The sequence below is a fragment of the Betta splendens genome, chromosome 9 (genome assembly GCF_900634795.4).
Source record: "Betta splendens chromosome 9, fBetSpl5.4, whole genome shotgun sequence".
NCBI lineage: Eukaryota > Metazoa > Chordata > Actinopteri > Anabantiformes > Osphronemidae > Betta > Betta splendens.
The window spans coordinates 2,867,874-2,892,684 of NC_040889.2; the positions used below are offsets into that span (position 1 = coordinate 2,867,874).

The window sequence follows — 24,811 nt, forward strand, 5'->3', positions numbered from 1 at the left end:
CTAGACTTTACAGCATCAGTACCTTTGCAGAAATATTTACAGGGTTTAAGTACATTCATCCACTGCTGAGTATAGAATCACATTAGATACAAGTTACCAGGGATCATTAAAAAAAGCAAAAGAAACAAAAACAAAAAAAAAACATACTACTTTATTCAATCCTACCAAAGTAATGCTTCTATTACTCCACAGAGCAAGTTCTCCAGTGGCTGCATCGGCATGAAAGAGGATCTTCTTTATATATATTCACAACATATTTACAAGATTCTTTTTTATTAATTGTAATGGTATTCATTTCAATAATAAATAAGTGAAAATATATTGACTCAAGTAAGAAAACCAAGCTACCAAGTTTCTAAAGAAAAAAAAAAAAAATCTTTGCGCCAGTTGCCAGCTGAGTTCCTCTCCAACCAGCCCTGTAGCATACCTACAGTAGTCCCCCCTCCTATACACCCTCCCTGCTTCGCCAAACCACCTGTACTCTTCAGTCGACCGCCACTCGCTCCAAAGCACACATTAGCTTAGAGGACCAAGAGAAAAATAAAAATAAAAGAGAACACAAAGGAATTAAACAAAATGTGCTCATGTTTGGGGTTTCGTCGGTGGAGTCCCTTGGGGAAGCAGTCTTAAAGCGCTCCCCCTGGTGGGCAGCTGGTGGAAGACCCCGTGGCAGTTTTTTTTTGAGTGTGTAGATGGGAGAGGAGAGTTTGAACACAGGTTGGTGAAGGAGGAAGTCTAGGAGGACAGAGGGCTGTTGGGTTGGTGGGCAGGTGCAGCAGAAGGAGGGTTTTTGTCCCAGTTTCTACCCTCTGCTTCCTCCCGTGGACCCGCTAGGGCTCACCAGTGGCCACGTTCCCCTCTCGTCTCAGGAGAGGAGATAGGGCGGCAGGGTGGAGGGGGTTCATAGAGGTCAGCCTTTTGGCGTTTAAGCCTGGAGCGTGCGCGTCAGTTCATAAAGGCATTTGGCAAGCGTGGTGGAGACCTCCATGTTACTTAGCGCAAGCACAGAGAGGTGCGTCTCATGCCTCTTTACCAACCTGACAGCCAAGGGGGAAAGAAAAGGAATAGGTCATTAGGTTCACAAAAACAAAACATCTTCATTGCGATAGTTATAAGTCTAACAAGGCAGCAAGCTAACGCACACAATCAGCAAGATACTCACATGCGACCACAGTCAGAGTGCTTGGCGATGTTCTTCAACGTTAAGGCAGCAGTTAGTCTTATGTGTTTAGTCACTGGTCCCTCTTTCTCATCCTGGAAGAGAAACAAAACCTAGTCATGCATTCCACTTCTCTAGTTTAGCATTATGAACATACAAGAGTTTTAAAATTTTCTCGTCCTACGACTGATCACAGGCTTTTTTTGGAGGTTCTAGTGAAGTATAAAACCTTCATCAAAACCATAAGATTTTCTCTCAGCATTTCTTTTCAATCACGGCTTGGCTTTCAACCAGAGTGACAACATGAGTAGAAGGTAAAAGCAACTTAGGTCCATCTCTGACAACCAAGAGCTTAGCAAGTCATACGAAGGGGTGTGTGTTGTGTGTGTAAGAGAGAGAAATGTAACCTTGTTCTACTCACAGTAAAGTCCCTAAAGACCAGGTTTCGAGAGCCTCTGCGTAGGGCCATGAGAGCTGCACTTGGATGATTGACGATTGCTTTTGGTGCTCGCTGTGTCGTACTGCCTGCCACTGGTGGAGTCCTTTGGAACATGTTCACACAAGGCATAATAAGTGTCATTTGTGTACCTGCATTCAGTTGCTCTAGAATCTGCAGTGCAGTGTTTTTGGTGTTTAGACTCAGTCCATTATAAATAGCCTATTGCTAACGAACGAAGCATACAATTAGCTGTGACATGTATAGTGGTGTCCAAGATCAATTATCCCAAAAAAAACATACTGGGAAGAAGTTTGATTGGGACTTTGTGCCTGCTGTTCCTCCACTTTAAGTCCTGCCAGCAACGCCTCCCTAGAACAGTGCTTATCCTGGGAGACAAAGAAAGGCAGATTTAGCTAACAAGTAAATATAGTCTCACACACACACACACACACACACACACACACACACACACACACACACACACACACACACACACACACACACACACACACACACACACACACACACACACACACACACACACACACACACACACACACACACACACACACACACACACACACACACACACACACACACACACACACACCTGTAGATGCGTGATGAAGGACAATCTCTGCCGAGGAAAAGGTTCACATCCCTCCCACAGACAGTGACCTCCATACACATCCTTTCCTCCGTGTTGCGTCGCTGCATGGTAAAACACCTGAGACGGCGTTTCAAACCACCTACAGAGGCAAATGAGAATCAATCAGAAAAAGCTCTGTGGCGCCTCAATTACGGTAAATTATTAAATTAGAGAGTACCGTTTACACGACTGCCACAGACACTTGAAGTTCTGTCCCGCTTTCCTGCTTTCCTCTGGCGGCGCCGTGGAAGTGTGCTGTGCTGGGAGCTGAGGACTGTGGTTGCCGATGGGTGCGGGTTGGGATGCAGGGGGTGGGGACGGGGTTACGATCGGCTGTGTGGAAGAGACACAACGTTGGATTCAAATAAGAAGCACATTGGCGCAGAGCAGTTGGAGGTTTACCTTAAATCTTTGCTGCAAGTTTAAAAACTAAGCAACTAACTAGACAATATAAATACGGTTTCTGATTATTTCTAATATATGAAGAGAAATCTTGTTGGCTGAGATGTAACACCGGCCTGTCTACTGGCAGAAGTTGCTCTCTCAGCTTTTTTACTCTAGGAGGTGGGTATCGGTGAGAGCCACATGGTCTTAACTGGTCTCACCTTCTTAACCTCCAAACAAAATTCTTCTTAAAGTTTGATTTCCAAAGAAAACCTAATGAAAAAACATTATGTATTATACTGTCTGTTGGCTTTAACATTCAGTATAACTGTGATAACTGCATAGTAGGTTATGGTCTGGCTTTATTGACATAAAAACATGTAACTGAGCATTTTGAGTGAAATCAGCTTTTTCTTTTTCTTTTTTTTTTTTTTTTAATGGTAGTTTCTATGAATTGTCTGCGGTGATCCATCCAGATGTGTGCACACCCAAAACAAACAAATGCTGACTGTAAAGTTTTACACATGGTTGTGCATGTTTCTTCTTTTTTTTTTTTCCACAGCATCTCACACAGAAATGTTTGTAAATCAAAATATCTTAAACCTTTGCTCCGTTATAATATACAGAAGAACCTTGACAACCTTTAAATATACATGACTTGGCAATTCTAAATGTATGTGTGACACATTTGTAAACAGGCATGGCATGAATTTACACTACTTAGACGCAGTGCAGACAAAAGTGTGATTAACCCTACAGTGACTCACCGTCGAGCCAGCTGCCTGTGTGGGCGAGCAGTTCCTCTGCTGAGTGGCGTTCTCTATTGCTACTTTGGCTACTGTGCTTGGGTCTGTTCCTGCTGGCACTGCCACCATGGTGGCGCTGCTGCCGGCGTTGTTGGGGTCGCTGATGGTGATGATCCGCACTCCCACTTTGTTGGGGATCCCCGAGGACGCTGCCGCTGCACTGCGGTCTTCGTTCTCGGCCGGCCTTTTGAGGCTCCGACCCTCCGAAGCCACTCCGTTTGCAGGCGAGACAGCAAGACTCTGGGAGGTAACTGTAAAAGCGGAGGAGGAGTTGGGGAGCAGTTGCTGTCTTAGCACAGCGTGGCCCGGCCCCAAAGGTCCATTGGTTAATTCCGAGGGAGGCCTGTTGCCTGTTGCCTGGGGTCCATTGACCAGGCGTTCAGCCTGCTGGGCTTTGGCAGTGTCCTGCTGGGGGGGATGAGGACTAGAGAAGGAGGGGTCTGAGCCTTGAGTCTTTACAGAGGGGCCCACTTCCCCGTTTCCCAAGTACTGTTTGGAAGCAATGTGATTTGGAATGTTTTTGTTAAAGTTGCCACCACTGTCACCCCGATCAAAGTCACATACCCCATTGACTAGAGTCTTTTTGGGGTCGGGGTTGCCCTCCAGAGGGGTGTTTAGGCCAGGAGAGAGAGCCTGCTTTCCATTTGCAGGGTGGCTTTCTGTAGCTGGGCCATTGAGTGCCCCCTGGCTGTTCCCTGAGTGGTATGGAGGTAGATTAGACTCCATGCACTTCCGACCATTTAGCAGCTTGGCACCTGCCGCAACATTACCATTGCTTGTTTTGCTAATAGAGGAGTCTCCTTCTGCCAAGGAGGAGTTCTCCATCACCTCTATTTTCCTCTCATGGATGTGCAGCCCTGTAGCATCCTTGGCCTCCTCCTCTTTTTGACAAATGATCTTGTCTCCTCTGAGGGGAGCTGGCAGTGGCGGCGGTGGTGGTGGAGCTGCTGGGGCATGATGGGTCACTGTTCCAGTGGAGAATGGTGGCGGGAGAACACCTGGAGCTACAGCACCCTGGCTAACAGCAGCAACAGCAGCAGAAGAAGTTGTGAAGCCAGTGTTGGGGACCACAGTGAATGTAACTTGTCCAGCTGTGGGGCCCTGGATTATTGTAGCTGCCCCCGGGCTGCTTGAGGAAATGAGCTGGCCTGGCAAGAGTTGGACTGTCTGGAGGGCTGGTGCTCCTGCAGAAGGAAGCTGACCAGGTACCAGCTGGACATTGAGCTGCTGAAGCTGAGGAGAGGCATTCTGGGTGCTGTAGCCTGCTTGGTAGATGACCTGTGAAGTAGAGGTTATGGTGCTGTTAGGAGGGGGGACTTGGGGAGCTGGTAGGATGAGCTTTCCCCCTGGTGTAGATGGCCCTCGCTTTGGAAGCAGTAGTTGTTTGATCAAGCTGGACTCAGTGGAGGTAGGCTGCGAGGGAGGAGTTGGAGAAATAATTTGGAGCGGTGGCTGTTGCTGCTGCTGTTGCTGTCGTTTCACGGACAGTGCGTGGCTGACAGTTTGACTGGGTTGGATTTGTGTATTTGAAGGACACAGAGGAGGTGGACAAGGGGTGGAAGCAGCTGCAGGCTGTCCTGCTATTTGGATAGACTGAGCACCGGCAATAGCAGAAGGGTTGGCAAGAACAATCTGGTGTATGGCAGGGGTGTAGGCTGGGCTCTGCTGGGGGTTAGGACTCACTATAACCACACTCTGCGCCTGCTGCTGGTTCGGCGGGGCTATCGTGGCTGCTAGTCCACCTGACTGGTTAGGTGCTGGTTTGGGGGCAATATTTTGAAATGTGACACGTGACCCTTGAGAATTGGGTACACTTAATGCCGGACCACCAGCCATCGAGATTGAGGTGGGAGCCGGTGATGCAGGATCCACATGGAGGGATCCACACTGAGGTCCAGATGGGGGAGGGGTTTGAGGAAGGGGAGAATGCTGTGTGATTGGAGGGCAAACACCTTGTACCCTGGCTGTAAGGATATGGCCCTGTGGTACCTGTTGAAATAGTGTGACGGGTGTCCCTGTGGGGAGCATGGGGGAGTGTTGTTGCTGCTGAGCCGCAAGAGGTACAGCAGAGTTCTGGGGGCTGTGGTTCTGGGTGACCGGTATTGATGCAGGAATTTGAACCATGGGACCAGGTCGAACCGATGTCTGTTGCTGCTGTGCTCCTGACAGAGGGTTTGGTGGTAACTGCGGAGGCACCTGCGGGGGCACCGGGTGGCGATAAACAGTCGGGTGGTTTGCATTAGAAGGTTCCTGTACAGTCAAGGGCACCGATGGGGCAGCACTACCCAGACTGAGGTTTGGACCTGGGCCGCGGACAAACTGGGGTGGAACGCTGGGATGTCCTGGAGGGAGGCCTGGCAAATACAAAGTATTTAGATTATTCTTAACCAGAAGACAAAATTTGTAAATATGGTGACTCCACAACCCAGTATTTCAATAAAAACTGCATCTAAAAAAAAAAAAAAAAAGCATCTACAGTAAAAGGAACCAGAATTCAGGCACAAGGCTTACATTGACTTTTTGGAAGAGTGACTTTTAATTGACGGTAAGAGGGCCATTTCTGCAAAATTCACATAATCCTCTTAATCAGTCTTAAGTGGGTCACGTTTGGAAGCTCGGTAAACTTTGCAGCTTCATTCACTACACGTTCTAATGATTATTGTGGTATGACTAATGAACAAGATCTTTGCAGGATGGCCTGGTTGGTGCTGCTTCCACACATCAAACGCAGCTTTGCAGTCTTTCTTTAATCTTTTGTAATCTCCCCCATAACCTCTTTCCCCCTTTTGCTTGGAGTCTTTACATGTTTGCCTACACTCCAGCCTCTCGTAATGAAAACCTTCAGTCAGACCATCAGTCAGACTGAGGGACGGAGGATAAAAGGACGCAATATGCAAAGATGATTTATCTCTTGTTCTACCTGGAGGTGGCGCCTGAGGGTCTCCTGGTGCTTCATGTCGGGCTACTGAAGGTGAGGGAGCAGCTGCTGGGTTCTGATGCTGCTGCTGGTAGTATAGCTGGATGGGCAGGGGGATCGACCTCCGCCTCAGCCCCACCAGGAGGATCTGAACCTGGCTATTAGCCTTGGGTTCGTCTTGCCGTCGCATTGTGTGGTTCGGGAACACAGTTCTGTGGAAGGTCATAGGAAACATAATTGAGTACACGTGTGGCAATAAGGGCACCTAATATTACAAGTCAACAAGTGTCCTAATATTACAAGTCAAGGTAATTGCATATTTTTTTTATGGTAATGTTGCTGAGTGATCATCTAAAATCTTAACAGCTACGCTTTATTATTTATTATTATTTAAGAGTTTCTCTAAAAGCCAAACTGGAGTTTGCCCAGTAGCATATGAGGAACTAGGGCTCACCGCAGACATTTAAGGAAGCCAGTAGAGTTTAAAATGTTGCTTCGTCCCATTTTACTACATGTGGCCAAGTAATCAGAATACATTTCCGATCGAGACACCGTCCCTTCTGGTTGTGTCTCAAAGTGTGCGTTTAGCCTGTTGAAGGAAAAGAAAAACAAAAGGCAAATGAACAGAGAAACTGGACGTCTAGGGTCTCACAAAAATAGGGCAATAGATTTTTATCCAATATAATCATCCTCACCACTGCAGTGTAAATTTCTCCCCATCTAGTTCAACTATACCAGGTGGTGGTTGAGTGGACTGAACTGGGAGCCTTGTTGCTGAGGAGACAGGAAGAAAACATTTAAAACCTATGTCCACAAGATGTGAAGCATACTGAAAAACATGTGAGGTTAGGGTGGATTTCATTTACACCAGGGATTATTTGTTAAATCAAGCGACATTGGTGTTGTGAGAGATTCGGCAAGTTAGGAAGCCATTCCTTTAGGAGCATTCATGACGTTAACTGTGGGCACCAGAACCAAAGCTAAACAAGTTGTAGAGGAGGTTTCAGGACAGAAACTCCAATGGCTCAGCAACAGATGTAGTAGCATTAGTAAGTGGACCAACTGTGACCTAGCAGCAACTTTATATTTGTTACAAACCAACCCTTACTGCTAAAATTGTGGTCAACGCTGTATCTGTAAATCCAATTTCACAATAAAGCATTTTACATAGTTGACAATCATTCTGGTTTGCTTAGCAAATATACTGGATCTCACTCCCATAGATAACAAAAAAAAATGTAGGACACTCACCAGGTGCAGGTGCTCCCTGCACGGCTGCAGGTACCTGCTCTACTAGCTGTGGCCGAACTTCAGCTGCTTGTTCGGCATTGGCCTGATGCTCAATCAGCCGGACTGCTGTTAGGGCGTCTGGTCCAAATGTATGAAGGTCGACTGATACCAATCGTACTAATAGGTCTGATCAGAAGAAAAGAAAGTTGAAAAAGTATTAGGATAAGCAGGGGCAGCTCAAGGAGAACCAACATTTCTGTATTTAAAAAAGAGTGAAAAAACGTTCATACCAATGCTGCGGTCGACAGACGCGATCTTGCTGCAGGGCACCTCCCCAAGCTGGGCCAAGAGGTATAGCACCTCCAAGGAGGCCATGAGAAGCATGAGGTCAGGCAGGGTGAGGAGCATCATTACCTCCCTGTACGAGTCCTGGTCCACATACTCGCAAATTAGCACGCCATTGTCCTCTCCCTTACTGAGGTTGCCCAGTATCTCCATGGCTAATAAAAACAGGCATTTAAAAGTATGTCCACTACTACACTGAGGCTGAAGTCCGCATAGACTACATTTAACAACTCACCTCTCATTTTAAGGAACCGGTCCCTGGACATCAAGCATTTGGTGATGGTGTGAAAGATCAGATGGGTCGTCCGAAAGTCAACAGGATCCAGCTGGAGCTGGAATAAAGTATATAACATTTACTAAAGCTGCCAGTGGGTGCATATCATTGTGATGAGAATATGACTGCCCTCTTCAGTGTTCACACAGTATATGGTTTATATTACTATAAAACAAAGCTGCAGTATCGTATCCCAAGAACAAAAAATTGTGAAAAATTGGGTGGTTCAGTTTGAGACACTGAACATCAAAGGCGCAGCTGATTGTATCAAGTACGCATAAAATAAAAACTAAAAAAAAAAAATCACTAAACTAAAAATAGGATTTCATTTTCAGCATTTACACACACCTCTTTATTTCTTCAACATTGTTTGACCAATGAGAGTTAAATCTGTGTTTGCTGGATAAGAAACAGGTTTATTGTGAAAAGCAGACAATTTGGAAAGATATTTTGTACTGGACACAATTGTCATTTGTTGGGACACCAAAGCTACTGGTCCTCAGCATACAGCTGATTTTCTAAACAAGGTGGTGGTATGCAATGTTTGTTTTGGACCACTATCAATAAGCAGTAATCGATGGATTTTATAAACCATGACAGCCAGCTGACAGATGTGTCATAGCTAGGAGTTAGCAGTGGCTAGCACCCACATTAAAGCAGGTTAACCCAATAGTTACCCAGGAGCATGGCTCTTTTAATGCTTCTACCAAGTGTTCAATTCTCACACAGCTTTCTTGGCACTTTACAATGGTTAACAGTTTCAAATCAGACATTTCTGAAAGAAAAGCTCTTAGATTCTAGACAGATGTCTCATTTTTAGTCAGCAACTGTTCATTTTTGTCAGCTGAAAAGCGACTTCACTGCTTTGTTGCCATGGATGCCTTGTACAAAAGCTGGGTCAGTATTTGCTAACTATAGCAGACTCTAGTTAATGAGCAAATGCTCCCTGGCCTCTGTGGTAGGTAGGAAACAACTTGACTGAACACGTCAACAACTGCAACTTACATTTGGTAGATTAACATTTTCTTAACCCCTTGGTCACAGATTGGTGTGTGTGTGTGTGTCTGGCGCCACATTTTAGCTTTTTCCACATCCAAAATAATTTGCCATAACAAGCAAAATATTAAGTAATTGATCCGACATGGGCCCTCAAACTAAAGAAAAATAAAAAACCAGCAAAAAAACGAGCTTACCTCGGCCGCCACATTGCCCAATGTGTCGAGTCCAAGCTGTCGGAGTGAGATGAGGTTACAGTGGGCACAGAGCAGAAGGAAGCGCAGGCACGTTCGGTTGGCCGCCAGCAGCTTAACGTTGGCCTCCTCAAAGGAGAGGTTTCGCAGGATGACGGCAATCTGCAGCACCCGCTGGGCCTCCATGTCACTTATACCCAGATTCCGCGGCGGGTGGAAGAGGCTCTGCCAACGCTGCTCACACGATGTACCGTCTAGAGAAAAGAAAAAGGGAGGCAGAACAATTTACTCTTGAACAGTTTATTTGTATTTGTTGAAATATAAGATAAATGTGCCACAGTAAACAAAGTCTGCTCAGCTGAGCGTGTAAGGTGTCAAATATGCTGTGGGAGCTTGTGGGTGGATCCTTATATTGCTTTAGGGGGTGCACGTTTACTGTACCTTGTGCCGGACTGCTCTTGTCCCAGATCAGCTCCCTGACTTCAGCGTCTTCAACTACCTCCTTCCAAAACTGCAGAAGAGCATGCGACAGCAGACAATTTATAAAAAAAAAAAAAAAAAACTACTCAGACAGATTAGAGACAACTTTTAAACATCATATGATGAAGATATGTCTGTCAGAAAGGAGAATTAGCTTTTCCCTTTTCTCCAATGTAGAAAATGAGGGAGAACAGAGGAAAGGGTTTGTTAAACAGTCTTAGTCCATCTACTCATTGCAATCAGTCAAATCCCTCAGGACCATGTTGACCTCAGTTGCACTGTAACACTTGCATTACACTGTTATTTATTAGAAGGTTCATTAGTATTACTTTAGGAGATCTGATCCCAGTTTGAACATGCATGGTGCAATTACACAAGGTGACAACTCTTAACTACAAGCCCCGTTAGTTAATGTCGGAAATCACTGATTCGCAGCTCGGCAAACCTGTAAATCAGCTATGGCCAGAATAAAAATATACATGAATCCAAAAGTATGATAAATAGGGCTTTCTTAGAGACTCCTGCATATATATATATATATATATATATATATATATATATATATATATATATATATATATATATATATATATATATATATATATATATATATATATATATATATATATATATATATATATATATATATATATATATATATATATATATATATATATATATATATATATATATATATATATATATATATAAAAATGAGACATTAAGCAGAGTTTATAAGAGTTTATATCATACCCTGACAAAATCCCGCGATGTTTTCTCTTTCCAGTCTGCCCCGAACACCCCAGAGAAGCTGCCTAGCGCTAAAAAGATATATATATTAAAAAAAAGGATTAGAGATTTGCGGGACAATTTAGGCTCAGTTATATTTTCTAAAGCTACAGTTAAATTTGTAAACAGATAAAAACCTGATAAATTCTGTTTAACAAATGAACTACAGATTATACACGTACAGTCATCGAAGACACCGGCGTGTGCCAGCAGCAGTGTGACCAGTTTAGGGTCCTTGTCCAGCTGCATGGCATGCTTGCTCTCATTGGAAAGCAGAGTGCAAACGTTAACAGCGAAGTCCACTTCATTGGGTAGGCCCGAAAGGAGAGACAGCACCAGTTTGTGGTAGTCGCACGGTGGAACGAAATCCGTAGAAAGACCATAGCTTTGGCGGAGATAGTCTGGAGAAAAAAGATGAAATGCATTTAAATATCAGCAGGGAGTAAAATGCAAAGTAAACAGAAAAGGTTTAAATACAGAAGCAGGACAACACTTTGACCTTTTTCTTAAATAAATTACACCTACTTCTTAATATTAAAGAACACTGGATGGCAAAAAGAACTTGAAAGCTTTTTTAGCGGCTCTAAACAACAGATGATCCAGTCTGTGTCATTTATGTTTTTTGACACAACAATTGTGTGCGTATGGCTTGGGGTTGCTGACATCAATCACTTGGTGGGCAAAGATGTCACTCCCTCATACAGTCGGCCGCCTTTGGAAACCAATTGTACAGCGGTGGGGAGTCCCGCAGAGTAAATTTGATTTTCATGTTACACCTGGGCGAGTCGGAAGGCCAGTGTGCAGGGTGCTGTGTGACAGAAAATGCTTCGTACGCAGAGAGTATTAAACGCCCTCTCACAACGACGAGGCCAAACTAAAGCTCAGTGACAAATTTCCATGGGTCCAAGTGTCAAATAATTAACTCCAGTGAGTCTCCCAAGCCAAACAGTCCGTTTTTTACATCTTTGAAGCAAGAAAAAAAAAATCAGAGATATCTTTAAGAAGACAATATCAAATATATCTCAAGTTAAAGGGTTAGGGTTAAGTGAATCTAGTCTTTTCCCTTGAAATCAAAATCTCTTTGACTGATCATCAACACCCATTTTCTTTAGAGACAGGCAAGCGAAGGTCCTAAACCAACACGCACGCACAAATTTGACTAAAAAGTGAGCCACTTGCTTGCTACCACGTCACCGGACACAAATCATCAGAAGCCTAAAACCACCTCTGTTCTGCTCTGCTGCGCTGCTACTCTGTTTATATTTACCAGACTGAGGTGTCGACACCAACCGGTGTGCAGTTTGTGACACATTAACAGAACCAGAGCGCCGCTCGCATTCTGACATTATCAGGGATAAGAACTGGATTTTGGACCACATTTGAAAGTGATGCAGATGTATTCGAAAAATAAATGGTTTAGCTGGTTTAAACTTCAAACTAACTGGTGGCAACCATAATGGACCACTTAAAGCACAAAATAAAAATGCTGCCTAATTTGTCCTTCTGCAATCTGATCCTGAGTAGGTTATGATTTTTTTCCTACAAACAGCTAACTGCACAGTAAAAAACAAAGATCTGTGACAGTCAAGCTGAACATTAAAAGCTGCCAGCCAGGAAGCACCCCGAGTTGCTCAGACAGGCGGGAACACTGTGGGTTTGTCATTATAGGCCACCCAGTTCACATCCAAGCCATTGTGTCAGCTGTAATATGCACTGAAGCTTTAAACACATTAGTCTTCTTCAGCAAACCATTAGTAAAGCCTCATCAACTAAAACAAGCAAAGTCAAATGTCGGTGGGAAACCATTTCATTCTAATGCGAGAGAGCCAGGCTGAACAGTAAGTCATGTGTTCTTTCCCACTGTGGTTATGTTTTAGAGTCCATTAGATCAGTGACTGATACAGAAATGCCTGTGACTACAAAGCTGACTTTAGGTGGAGGGGGAAAAAAACAACAACAAATGCTCGTTCTTTCATTCATCGTCAACTGCTGTTGGGATAGACAATTATCCCAACCTTACAGCATGACACTGCGAGGCTAATGGGCATCTCGTTTCCGCTGAGAGATACTGGACAATAACCTGATGTCCCACGCACTGTCCCTGAATGCAACATAACCATTCTAACAGCTACAAAAGATATTCAAGCTTGACATCAGAGCAGCAAAATCTGGCCTGCTTAACTAAAGCGTGTGAAAACCTTTTCACTATGTAGCTCAACCTTCATTGAAACATTCAAGGGCACGTTTCCCTCTTACTCTCTATCAAATGCTACTGTCGAGACATATATTTCGATGCATACGATTGACCTGCAGGCCAATCAGTTTCCCATGCATCTCCCACATCATTCTGATGAAGCAGTACCCTGCTGTACTGACTTCTGTGAGACAATTAAGTGATTTGGTCAATTGGACAGAGGTCAATGATAGCACAGGAGAAACATTGGAGTGAAATAATATCAAAAACCAGTGACAATACGGCAGACAAAAGATAAACTTGCTTCTGATCGATAGCTTGTTTTACCTGATACAATGTGTTGCTGGTAGTTGTACGTGTTGGGAATTGCACCGACTGGAAGAGAGGCTTTGGGATTCCCCGGCTGCGATTCTTCGTCATCCTCGCCGAAGTGATGGACTTTCTCATACTTCTCTAAGTATCTGTGGAGGGAGGGGGGGGAGAAACGTCAGATGTTGATTCAAGGGATGCTTGGTGTGAACTCAGTTGTGAGCGTGTTACTTACAATCAGGGTCAATAATTGTCTGCCATTACAGAGAAACAGTTTACTTTACTAGCCTCATTGTGTATCTTAAATGACCTTTGCTTCTTGTAGCACATAAACAGTTAACAGTTTTATAATATAGCCCTCCTTGTGCAAAACTCCTCCACATGATGCAATGTGGCCTTTTTCTTCCCTAGAAGACTGCAAGTTCCTTAAAAGAAAGGCAATAAAAATGTTAAATCAACTATTATTGAAGAAACAGAATGAAAGCCAGTGTTGTACAGTAGTACAGTACAGTTAGAGTAAAACAGCCTCATGAATAGAAAAACATGATTCTGCTTCAACAAATTATGCAGCTGCAAGTAAATGCTACATTTCATAACCCTCAGACACCCAAACAAGAACATCTAAGACTCCACAGAGCCTCCCATGCTCTACGATGCTTCTGCAGAGAAGTGCTACAGTAAAGACAAATTAGACTGAAAATGGGGAAATGATAATACAGAATTATGTCAAAATAAAACATTAACCTAGTCTGGAATTAGACACACCCTCCTTTTATTACCCTTCAATGGAAATTACAGTTCCTTAAATGTTATTCATTCTAAAATGAAAATCAACAGCTCGTGCAGTAGCATTCCCTCGGCTCTGCTGTTTGAAGATGTTTTGTTGCCTCACAGCGTGGTCCACTTCCAGCACGCTTGTGACGCTTTTGAAGGGCTCGAACACGTTAAATGAAGCATGATCGACTTTAGCAACAGAGACAAAACTCAGTACTTGCCCTTCTTAAGGTCTTTGCCTGACAGAGGGTGAAACGAATTAGCTGCAAATTAGCTAAAGCCTTAAAAACTGACTAATCAACTTTTCAAAACTGTCTCACATACAAATAAGGTCAGCATGCTTCTTTATACTTCTAAGAGGGAGAGGGGAGAACTGGCTGCAACAAGAACACCAGAACATATGTTCCACAATCAAAGCTAACAGCTCGTCTTTAACTGTAGTCCTCCCTGCATTTTTGAGAAGATTGCACTCAAGTTTGGGAGAAAGCAATTACTCATGAGCACGCGCAACCACTCACTATAATAATGCAAAAAAAAAAAAAATCTGCCAGCCCAACAGAAAACACACAAATGCAGTAATATACCTCAGTGGCAACAGTGTGATGTACCCTGCCTGTGTGGCCGTGAGTCACAAAGCGAGCGAGCACGCGTCTGGTTCTGAATGAGGCCCCGCTTGTTCATCGCGGCCAAGGTAATCCCCCGTCCGCTGGCTGCCGGGTGACTCTCTGCACTATAAATACACTGGCCTTCAGTTGTAGAGGGAGTGAGAGAGAGAGTGAGCGCAAAAGAGATAGGGCCCGCTCCCGACTGAAGCATCATCAGCCGCTGTCTGGGCGCGAGAAAGATAAAAAAAAAAAAAAAAAGGTGGGGGCATGGGAGATTTGGGGAGTGGGGGGTGTTTGACTGCAGCTGTTTGTGTCTGCACTTCCTCTTATTCAAACATGCATGATGAGGAAAATGAATTCCGTCCTACTCAAGTAGCGTTCGACTACCAAGCACAACAAACCATGGGGATAGTGTGATTTTACTACAGCCGTACCACCAATAACAAGATAAGGTTTCGCTGCAATATAACACAAGCATGCAGAGGGCACGAGCTGTTGAGGCACAGAAAGACAAACAGCTGCAAACAGCCACCGATCATTCGGCATCACCTGGGTCACAACCACTGAAGACACTCCTGGATAATTACTCTCAGCTGCCTGGCTGCCTAAATGCCCCTGCCTGTGTCTATGTGTAGGAGTCCATTGCCCCCTGCTGGACATGAACGCAGACACGCAAACACACCCACTGCCAATACATGGAGAGAAATGCTCGCCGAGATATGAGAGAACCAGTTGTGAATTCGAGATGGGACTGCTTTATCAATAGTCATTGGGAATGCAAATCGACGGCAGAACCACTCGAAAAATTACTGGACTGTCCACGGAGCAACACATGAGCTGTTTGAAAGCAAACTTTAAAAGACAGCAATCGACTGCCTTCACATGTGAGCTATACTGACATTGTACTCTGATATATAGTGTCTGTTTAATACAATTGTAATCCAATTTCACAGTTTGACCAATCATCCAGGGGTTATTAGTAGTTTTGTATCTTTCTGAAAAGTAAGCAACGCTAGCTTTTCAGAGTAAAACACATCTTGTGTTAAGAGCGCAAACCCATCGTCTCTTCACCAAAACTTTAACCACGCCCCCCTCTTAGCTTAGTTTCCTTATCTTCACGTGGTTCTGATGACATTAAAAGTCGATCCCTTTCACTTGCAGCAGCTGTTGATGTCATGTTTATGTTTCATCATTTCCCTTGTTGCGTCACAGTAAACAGTCGTCTGCTGTGAGACTTCATAAATACACTTAGTTTGGGCCCGGTGACACATTGAAATTGGTTGTTTTGTGCAAGATGTGCACATATGGGAAACTAGGGTTTTTACAAATTGCACAAAACCGGTGTAAATGTTGCAGCTTTGCAGTAAGGCAGCTGTGTCTTGGTTTCCTACTGAATATATAGAATACATAAGAGAACATCTGCAGGGCGGCCAGACAAACTTAAACCCTACACTGATCTGTGGTCCCCGTTGTGAACAGTGAAGACAGAGAGGTGGACGAGGCATTAACCATATATAGTCATTTAGCCATGATGCTAATATGAGCTAACTAGTCTTCAGATATCTAGGTTACTTTAAATACTGGGGTCTACCCGGCCTTGTAGACAGACAGACACACACCATCCCAGCATTTAGGGTCCACTACATACAGACATACTTGACTAAATAGCTGGATCCTATACACCACCATCTAAGCAAACTTTCTTTTAAGCACATCACCTAACTCAAAACAAGACTGACAGTGTCAGGTACAAGGTAGATCTGTCCATCTGCTCGTTAGGAGAATGAGAAGCAGATTAAACTATCAGTGGCGGCCAACGCTGCTAGAGGACAGGTCAAATTACAGACAGGCAAAAAACAAAGTATTGAGAGCCTTAGATGTTATCTGTCACAAGTTTATTCTGCTCTTATTTTGTAAAGAGGCTCTTACTGTGTTGCATAAACCAAAGCAGAGAGCCACAGACTGGCTAATCTAGACAGCCATGCCTTATTTTCCTCCCTCTATAACTGGTGGTCAACTGTTTATCTCTGCCTTTATTCAAACTTATCAGAGGGGGAAAAGAAAACAGCTAATGTCACGCAATGCAATTATAGGTCATTTCGTCCAGATGTTGCAGATGAACAGAAGAACCCATCGACTTACACAAAAAGCAGAAGAGAACCAGGGGGATTATGATAACTTTAATACTCTAATAAATAGGTGTGAAAATTGATGCTGGCCAAGGAGAAAGGGGTAGTCATTGAGGGAAATTGTTCAGTTGTTTCTCTTTTTCCAGTAAAAATTTATTGTTATGTTACAGGTTTCCTTAAATAAAGTGTGATCTCTTGTCAGTTATATCTGCACTCAGCATATAACTAAATCAAAAAAATGTGTGTTTGTTATTCAGTAACAGAAATATAATTCCTTATAATCCTGTGGTACATCTTTAATGGCAGGGGAAAAAGAAATTGTGTCATGCCAAAGCTTACATGACAACTTATTCAATTGCTGTAGTCATGAGAATTTCAGGTCCTAAAAGTGGGGTCCCATGCCAGAAATAGATTGAGGAACACAAGTTTAATCAGTCTGGCATTTGTGGAGAGCAAATGTTACAATACGCCTAAAATGACCAACACTGGGAATGTGATTTCACCTGTTCCTCTATGGCGGCAAACACTCAAGGTGATAGTAGGGGAAAGTGTGGTGTAATTGCCCCCCCCTTCTCTCTAGGAAGCAAGAATGTTCAACTCTGGAGAGGACAGATTACATGGTGGTGGTTGATTCAGCAGGAAGAGCTGCAAGTCAAGAGATGCTTTTTGTTTTTATCACAACGGACACAAAAAAAAAAAAAAACGACCTTGGCAGCAGTTGAAAACAACTTGTTTGCAATATGCTACCGGACGAAAGGTGACAGTTGAAGCAGCTTAAGATATTCTCTACAGATCACCGCCACAAAATCAACAGTTCAGGTCGGCCACAACATTATTACTTGTCACAACAAACACCACCGTGACATGGCATATCAGAAACACATTGCAGAACCACTACCAGTCTCCTCCTCTACATATTCATAACCATGTATCCCAACCTCATCAAGATAAAAACAATCAACGACTTGCACGCTAACACGGAAGCTCCTATGTGCCTCTTGGGCTTGATTTTCACCCATTTGGGATGCAGCGATGAGGGAAAGCAGAGGTTGAGCCAGGGTCTGTGTCACCTGACTTAGCTTCTGTGCACAATCCCCTGTAGTTTGGGGGGGGGGTGTCAGACACCACAGAAACGGCAGACACTTTGTTTCAAAGCACCTCGCGTTCACGTTTAAATTATGGAGTGAAACTGAATCACATTTCTCTCCCGACTCCCTGAACAAAAATCAGGACTTTGTTTGCCCTACGAGCTTAGAGCAAACCACCGCCAAATCATATGAAACTATTGATGAGAGGAGGAGAACTGAGGAGATGTGAAGCACTATTGACTGAAAGTCATCCACATCAGTGCAGCCAAAGGAAAACTGAAAGCAGCCTTTAGTAACGCTACCTCAACCCAGTGAACCATGGTGCAAAGTACACAGACGTAGAAAATAAATACATGTCAAATTATTGGAGTGTAAAAGGTACTTTGTGCAGCAGTCTTGAGAATATATATGGTAGGATTAGGTCAGCCCAGGACATACATTAAGCATCCAATGAGTGTTTTGGATTGCTTATCTACTTTTATTTACTTACTAGCTGCAAACTAGTGTGTCCGAACACCTCAGAATATAAAGCGACACCCTTTTGCTAATGAAAAGAAATCTGCGCCCTTAGCAATTGTCAGTACGTTTTGCTGAAAATGCTTTGATCCAGAGTGCAATTCCCCCACTGAAACCAGCACCATTTGTAAAAGCTGATCATGAAGCTGTTTGCTTTTCTGGCGAGCATCACTCGCTTATTGCAGAGTGACATTCGGATATCAAATGAATGGTGGTGGGAGCTAACTTTGAACTTCAGCACCACTCGCTTGGCTCTGAGTGGGAAGTGCTGACTAGAGAGAGCCCCATCGTGATCATCCTGTTCACAGGTAGGGAAACGTTAACAGAGCATCGCATTACCAAAACAAGTTTGATTTCTGCAGCAACAGAGTGTCAATCACTGACTTGCCAAAAACATGAACTGCATCAGGGAGCTGCAATAGACAACTCGACAACCTCTGAATCACCTGCAAAAACCCACAGCCTGTACAGTCACAACTACATATTAAAATGCACTTCTTAAAAAAAAAAAAAAAAAAAAAAAAAGCAGCCGAATTACAAGATTAACACTTGATATTAGCAAACATCCACCCAATTTAGGAGCTGCTTCAGACTCCACGTCTGACTGAAGGACACTTGTGAGTACATTCTCGTCATCCACCTGGCTGTGACACCCCCCAACCTGACCGAATAGAGGACAAGAAGAAAAACTCCCACACAGCAATTATACTACTCCATCACTTTTGAAAATGCCAGAACGTTCAGAAGTAAAAAAAATAAGCGAGATAAGAATCGCCACAAGGGAGGCGAGACAGTCTCCATTATCAGCCTTGGTTGAGGCAAGACCGGTCTAGATGCCCGCTGCCTCTGATATCCACCGTACCGCGCTGCCTCAGATCCACTTTACAAAGGCGCTCCAATGGCTGTTGCTACGCCAGTGTGATATTCAGCATGTCGGTCAACTCAGCTGCTGGGCACCCTTCACGCATACACCTTCCCAGAAACACTTCAAAAGGTAATTTTAAATGTCTGTGTTCTAAGAAACACATGTTAAGATTTTCCTTGAGTAGAAAAGTCTAAATATTAAAAGGCTTAGTGTAATTTCCTTCTCTATCGTTGTAATCTGCAGAGCAATGTACTGATATTTATAAAATGACTTTTTCACATCAGATAATAAAGTTTTTGGGCTAACAAATGAAATAAGTAACTTTTAGTAAGGGGTAATTAAGGCACATTCAAAACTAAGAATGTTAGACAAAACGCAGAAATAAACTGTGAAACCACATGTTTAACTGAGGCTATAATGAAAATTTTCCTCAAATCAAATTACTAAAACCCAGCACATTTGTACTATAGGATGGTCAAACGGATATGCACCTGCCTTTTAAGCTGCATATACTTCCACTTGCACCAAATAATCGACTGCATCTGACTAAATAAGTCAATGGCAGTTTGTGGCAGATGTGGATTTCAGAGAACCTACACTTGAGTTAATTGACACTGCACTGCAAGCCCACATGTGCCTGAGGTGTTTCTCCCTGCAGCAAACGCTGATGGTTATCTGTGAACATTCGAAAAGCTACGAATCTCACTGGCTTAAAAGAAAGGGACACTTTCAATGGACAAGCAACTATTTAGAGACTCAACCAGAGTCCTGAACAATATCCACGCTTCTCTGCCACAGGTAGAAATCACCTGGCGAGCAGTTGTTACTGGTGGGAACAAAGTGAGGAGGGGATTAAAGAAAAAAAGCAGTAAAACACCTCAAAACAAAAACTTAAAAACACCAGCTGTTGGAAGAGCCGTGTTTACACCAGACCCACATCACCACCAGACTTGGAAGATTCCTGCATTACATATAAAGCAACCAGAACTGCAGCATCACAACCACGTTCCCGGTAGGTACATGTGCTTCAGGTAGAAGTTGGTTATAGTGTTTTTAAAACCTGTGATCCAGATTTAAAAACACATCTGGCCAGCTTATTTATAAAGTGTCTCATCTTTAAGAAGTACATGAGGATATATTCACTATGTTGACGCAAATTTTCAAAATAAAAACAACAACAAACCAAGCTTAGGCGGTGCACTATGGCACAATATTGCCATAGTGTGGCTTCCTACTAGCGGGAGAGAGGCTGGATCCTGCCGACTGCATACTAACATTTATAAACACTTCCCACATGCTACCTGAGAGGACGTGAGCTGCACAGCCACTGCTACTTACCGAAGGTAGTACTGTTTTAAAGCAAATGCAGCGTTGGAACAACTCTTCGGAAAGTTAAACTCTTCCCCAAGTTCAATCCATTGGCTTTTGTCGGAGACCTGAAAAGAGGAAATTAGTTCGTTAGGAAGATAAAAACACCGGCAACCGCAGAAAGAGCGGTTACAACTGCAACCATCTGTTCTGGTGTAAGTTTCCCACCAATGAGGCTAGATCAGAATCACTAATCGATAACTTTCTTAAACTGCTAAAATCTCTATAATTATAGGCAGAGCTGTAAAGTCAGCACGGCTGTTTGGTTTATTAGCGTCCACTCGTATACTAATGTTCTGCTTTAATATCAGAACATATTTACAGTTGTCACATCAGTAAGTCCAACAACCAGACTCCCTTTAGGAGACTATCGTTACAGTTGAGGCTAGTTAGCACCACAGCTAACGACCTAACTTGACGTTTTACATTTTGGTGTTAAAACCAAGCGAGGCTAAAGTCCAGCCAACTGTCTCCGGCGCAAAACAAACGCGTTAGCTTGCGGCGATCCGGTTTTTGGAGTAGGTTTTGTGGCCGTTTACTGTGCTCACTACGCGGGCCTGCGAGGCCTACATTTTGAGATCAGCCATGGAGCCGAAGAAAGATGGCTAGAGCGAGAAAAGAGCAAGCTTGGGCGAAAACTACCGGTAAAAGCCCGGGCGACGCGCTGCGTCCTAAGCGGTGTGTTCCGAGGCCGGGCTCCGTGCCGATAATCGATGTTAAACGTGCCCGCTAATTTAGAGTCGCTCCAACTGCACTCTGACTCGGAGCGGTTGGACTCGCGATTCAAACCACACAACAACACAAGCCACCACATTGCATAGAGATACATGGCAAACTAGCACAAGGCCAACACCGAGCCCACTAATATTTCTCCAGGAGGGCTACACTTGTCCCGGGTAATCTGCACGAGTTTCAGAGCGGTCCACCGAAGAGTCCACACACGGCAGAGTGTGGAGAAAATCTACTTTTAGTTCCCACTCACCTTAGCAAATCCACCTAATGAGACGACTCTGATGTAGAGAGCATTCAGATCCAGCTCTTTCCCACCCACGATAGGAATGTTCTTGAACGGCGATCTAGGGAAAAAACAAAAGAAATAAAAGCACGTGTGTTTAAATAACACTTCTGGCTATCTCCCAGTAGCGACCGATAAACATTTAAAGTTATATTTCTTGTGGAAAAGGCGCTCCAATCTCACCCTCTGCTTTGGTGAAATTGCCGCAGCTCGTCCAGGAAAGCCTGTCCTTTCCTTCGCTGATCTAGTAGATTTTTCCCCGTCGAATTTGCCATTGTTTTTGCATGCAAAAACGGTTTAACCCCACTTCAGTTGCTTCCTAAGACACCAAGGATCCCATACTCCGCCGGCGCTCAGTCATTCGCGAAGCTGAGTGTTTAAAAAGTTAAAGAAATTGCTGATAGCAAGAAGAGCGGCAGCTCGCTAATAAAGACTGATGCACACAGAAAGCCAGCCCGATTCAAGCCCTGACTAAGTTCCAACGAGCAGTAACAAATACGACCGATTTACCGACAGATTAGGAACGCCATGGCAGAATGTGTTGAATAAACGCTTTTGATCGCGGTTGTATTCGTCTGGAGTGGTTTGACAGTGTGTTACGGACGCAGCTCCGAGGCTATCGCACACACTGTAGAGCGGCAGAGGGATCCAGTTCTCAGACAAAAAGATGTGAAGGCCGCGGAGCCCGGCCTGCCATGCGTGCAGCGCCCTCTGTGGCCATATGCGGAACTGCACCGACCAAAGCTGAGCGGGTGCTGGAACAATAGAGACTGTTTTCTTTTTTAGGGACCGTCTGACAACTCCGCTCTCTGTAAGGAAAACGGGTCAGGAGGCACTTCGTTATGTCTCATGGGGGAGGGGGTAACACTAATTAAAGTAGCTCTATCATTATCAGTCTTGTATTAGAGAGCAACCCTATGTTGTTACTGGCATAATGTGATTTTTCCCAGGTTGATACAACTAGAAATGTATTTCTGCCTTCAAAGTGAGTATATTGTAAACCCTTATAACACTTCAATAAACTACTATTTGTTTAATAAAGAATTAAAACAAATTCTTGTTCCAGCTAATAATAATAATAATAAATAACTTTATTGCATTCGTGAGTATGTGCTCTGTGGTTGAGTGTTCAAAATAAATTTGTTGTGACTTACTAAAATAATTTTGACACCTGTGTGCAACAGATGTGGGAACTCTAAAATCATGATACAAATTGTGCAAGCTTACAAATTATGGCTGACTGTGGGACAATTTGGCCTAGTTTCTACTTACTAGTTTCTTCTGCTATAATGTTGATGAATTTCAGACATCTAAACTATTATATCTACCCACCGGTATCTATATATGATGAAATACTTAAAATGTGTAAAAAAAAGCGTCTTGATTATTTTAGTTGTTAAAGTTTTTTAGCATGGTGCAATTTGTTGGCGGAAACTATACTACCCCTGTCCCTTGCTGACCACTTCAAAACGACTTTTATCTCACGGGATGGTTGGAAATTACCCCTGATCCCTTCTCCCTGTAACTGCCAAGCGGATATCTTCTTCTTGATGGGGTTACATTCAACCATTACACGTACCCCTTTGCTCAATGAAAAACCTGTCACAAAATGGCGGAGACGTACGTTAGCAGACCCCATTTTGAGGAATTGACAGTAGACAGAGGAAAAGCGTGTGTCCCTTTACTTGTGGTTTCCAAAACCGCGGTCGTATTTGCAAGCGAACTGCGGCACACCGGAGTTCACCTCACGGCTGTTTGGACTCCCCACCCGTCAAACCGAATTCTGGGCTAACGCCTCGGTCGTGCGCTGGCTAGGCTAACGAGTTAGCTAGTTTAGCAAATGTTAGCAGTCTTGGCGAGATGATCACGAGCCTGTTTTGACCAGTTATGTTAACCCAATTATCTATTGGCGGGTTACACTGTAGTGAGGCATGCTACTGTTTATGTCGGGATTCGCCAATATTATCAATATTATTGCAAATACATTAAGGGCTAGCGTTGCAAGCTATACATGTGGACTAGCTACGTTAGCTGCACTCGAGTTTTAGCTAGCTTACTGTATGAGCGTGTCAGATTGCACTCGACTATTAATAGTTATTATTTTTATCTTACTCGTTCGCAGCGACAGCTCTCCTAGAGGTTCTCGGGGTAAACATAACGTCGTCTCATTCAACATAACATTAGACCCTTAATAATAAAGTTGGAATGTTTTAAGCTAGCGTTAGCCACCCTACAATAACCCAAGATGCGTAGAATTTAAGATGGTTTTACCCTTTAGCGTTTTAAAATACAACAAATGACGCAATAAATATTTGTAGACCGTAAAATAAACAAACGAGCGTTGGTCTTTATATCGGTGTCTACCATACCGCTGTAGCTACTGTGTGTACAGTGCATAACTTGGCTAAATGATAAGCTACAGGTTAAATCCACGTTTGTCAAAATATCTAAATAGTGCGTTCATAAACTAAACGTTTTTATCGTTTTCGACCTAATGTGTTATTTCCATGCATGACACTGTCTACATAATAAATATGAACTTTTGTTGTGTCTAGATTGAATTGCATAGCTAAATTTATATCGAGCATTCAAGATAATACTGTAGTATATGGAGTGATTTGAATACACAGACACATCATTTATCATGCTATTTTATTCAGTTATATATATGCCATATGAAAATTTTTAATCAAATGTATATTTAACGTTTAATTGATAAGTTTTATAACTAACGACTGTTATGGATATACCATTACATGTACTTGAATCCAATATAACCAGTTACGCCATCAGACGTCGGATTGTGATGTGACGTGACAGCCAGGTCTCTCTCAGCATATGGCACAAATAGGGCCACTAAGCCCAAGCTGCCTACAAGCACCCAGACAAAAGATCCCAGTGGGACGCCAAGTGTATGTAACGTCCTGACCTCCCTGCTCGTTCCACGCCTGAGGTTTGCGTGCTTAGTATCAGGGGGTGCTGAGTTATTTGTTGGAAACTGGCTCCATCTCCTGGCAGCTGAGTATCATGCCAGAATGATGGAACGGGTTTACCTCGTTGCTTCAGGAACATATTGTGCTTCTGAGCGAGGGATCAGTTCAGACATCTTAAACTACTTGCAGTTACAGCTGGTGCATGTTGCATGCTGGGGGTTTGGGGAGGGGTCTTTAGCAAGTTAAAGAGTACAGTAATTTAAAATACTTTTTGACTTGAAATCATCTTTCAAGTCAAAAAAATTACTCTATATACAAATGTAATGAATAAATTTATTTTTAAAAGTCTGCTG

General features: G+C 43.4%; 1 protein-coding gene across 2 annotated transcripts in view; it reads right to left on the minus strand.

The window, feature by feature from the left end:
* arid2 (AT rich interactive domain 2 (ARID, RFX-like)) overlaps positions 1-24,139 on the minus strand; it is a 24,789-nt gene extending 650 nt beyond the window's left edge. Inside the window, exons 1-22 of one of the 2 annotated variants that reach the window (XM_029160333.3) lie at positions 23,638-24,139; positions 21,709-21,894; positions 21,493-21,586; positions 20,481-20,578; positions 13,184-13,317; positions 10,845-11,063; positions 10,627-10,694; positions 9,835-9,904; positions 9,397-9,647; positions 8,165-8,261; positions 7,875-8,084; positions 7,606-7,770; positions 7,050-7,128; positions 6,809-6,943; positions 6,358-6,566; positions 3,399-5,791; positions 2,426-2,580; positions 2,209-2,347; positions 1,899-1,984; positions 1,581-1,701; positions 1,163-1,254; positions 1-1,037 (exon numbers count right to left, since the gene is read on the minus strand). The exon at positions 1-1,037 is cut by the window's left edge and continues 650 nt beyond it. In XM_029160333.3, the coding sequence (XP_029016166.1) occupies positions 926-1,037; positions 1,163-1,254; positions 1,581-1,701; positions 1,899-1,984; positions 2,209-2,347; positions 2,426-2,580; positions 3,399-5,791; positions 6,358-6,566; positions 6,809-6,943; positions 7,050-7,128; positions 7,606-7,770; positions 7,875-8,084; positions 8,165-8,261; positions 9,397-9,647; positions 9,835-9,904; positions 10,627-10,694; positions 10,845-11,063; positions 13,184-13,317; positions 20,481-20,578; positions 21,493-21,586; positions 21,709-21,800 (5,019 nt within the window). In that variant the 5' untranslated portion in view covers positions 21,801-21,894; positions 23,638-24,139 and the 3' untranslated portion in view covers positions 1-925. Of the gene's footprint in view, positions 1,038-1,162; positions 1,255-1,580; positions 1,702-1,898; positions 1,985-2,208; positions 2,348-2,425; positions 2,581-3,398; positions 5,792-6,357; positions 6,567-6,808; positions 6,944-7,049; positions 7,129-7,605; positions 7,771-7,874; positions 8,085-8,164; positions 8,262-9,396; positions 9,648-9,834; positions 9,905-10,626; positions 10,695-10,844; positions 11,064-13,183; positions 13,318-20,480; positions 20,579-21,492; positions 21,587-21,708; positions 21,895-22,035 lie in introns of both variants that reach the window. The other variant, XM_029160332.3, reaches the window with a different exon arrangement.
* Positions 24,140-24,811: the final 672 nt, after the last annotated feature.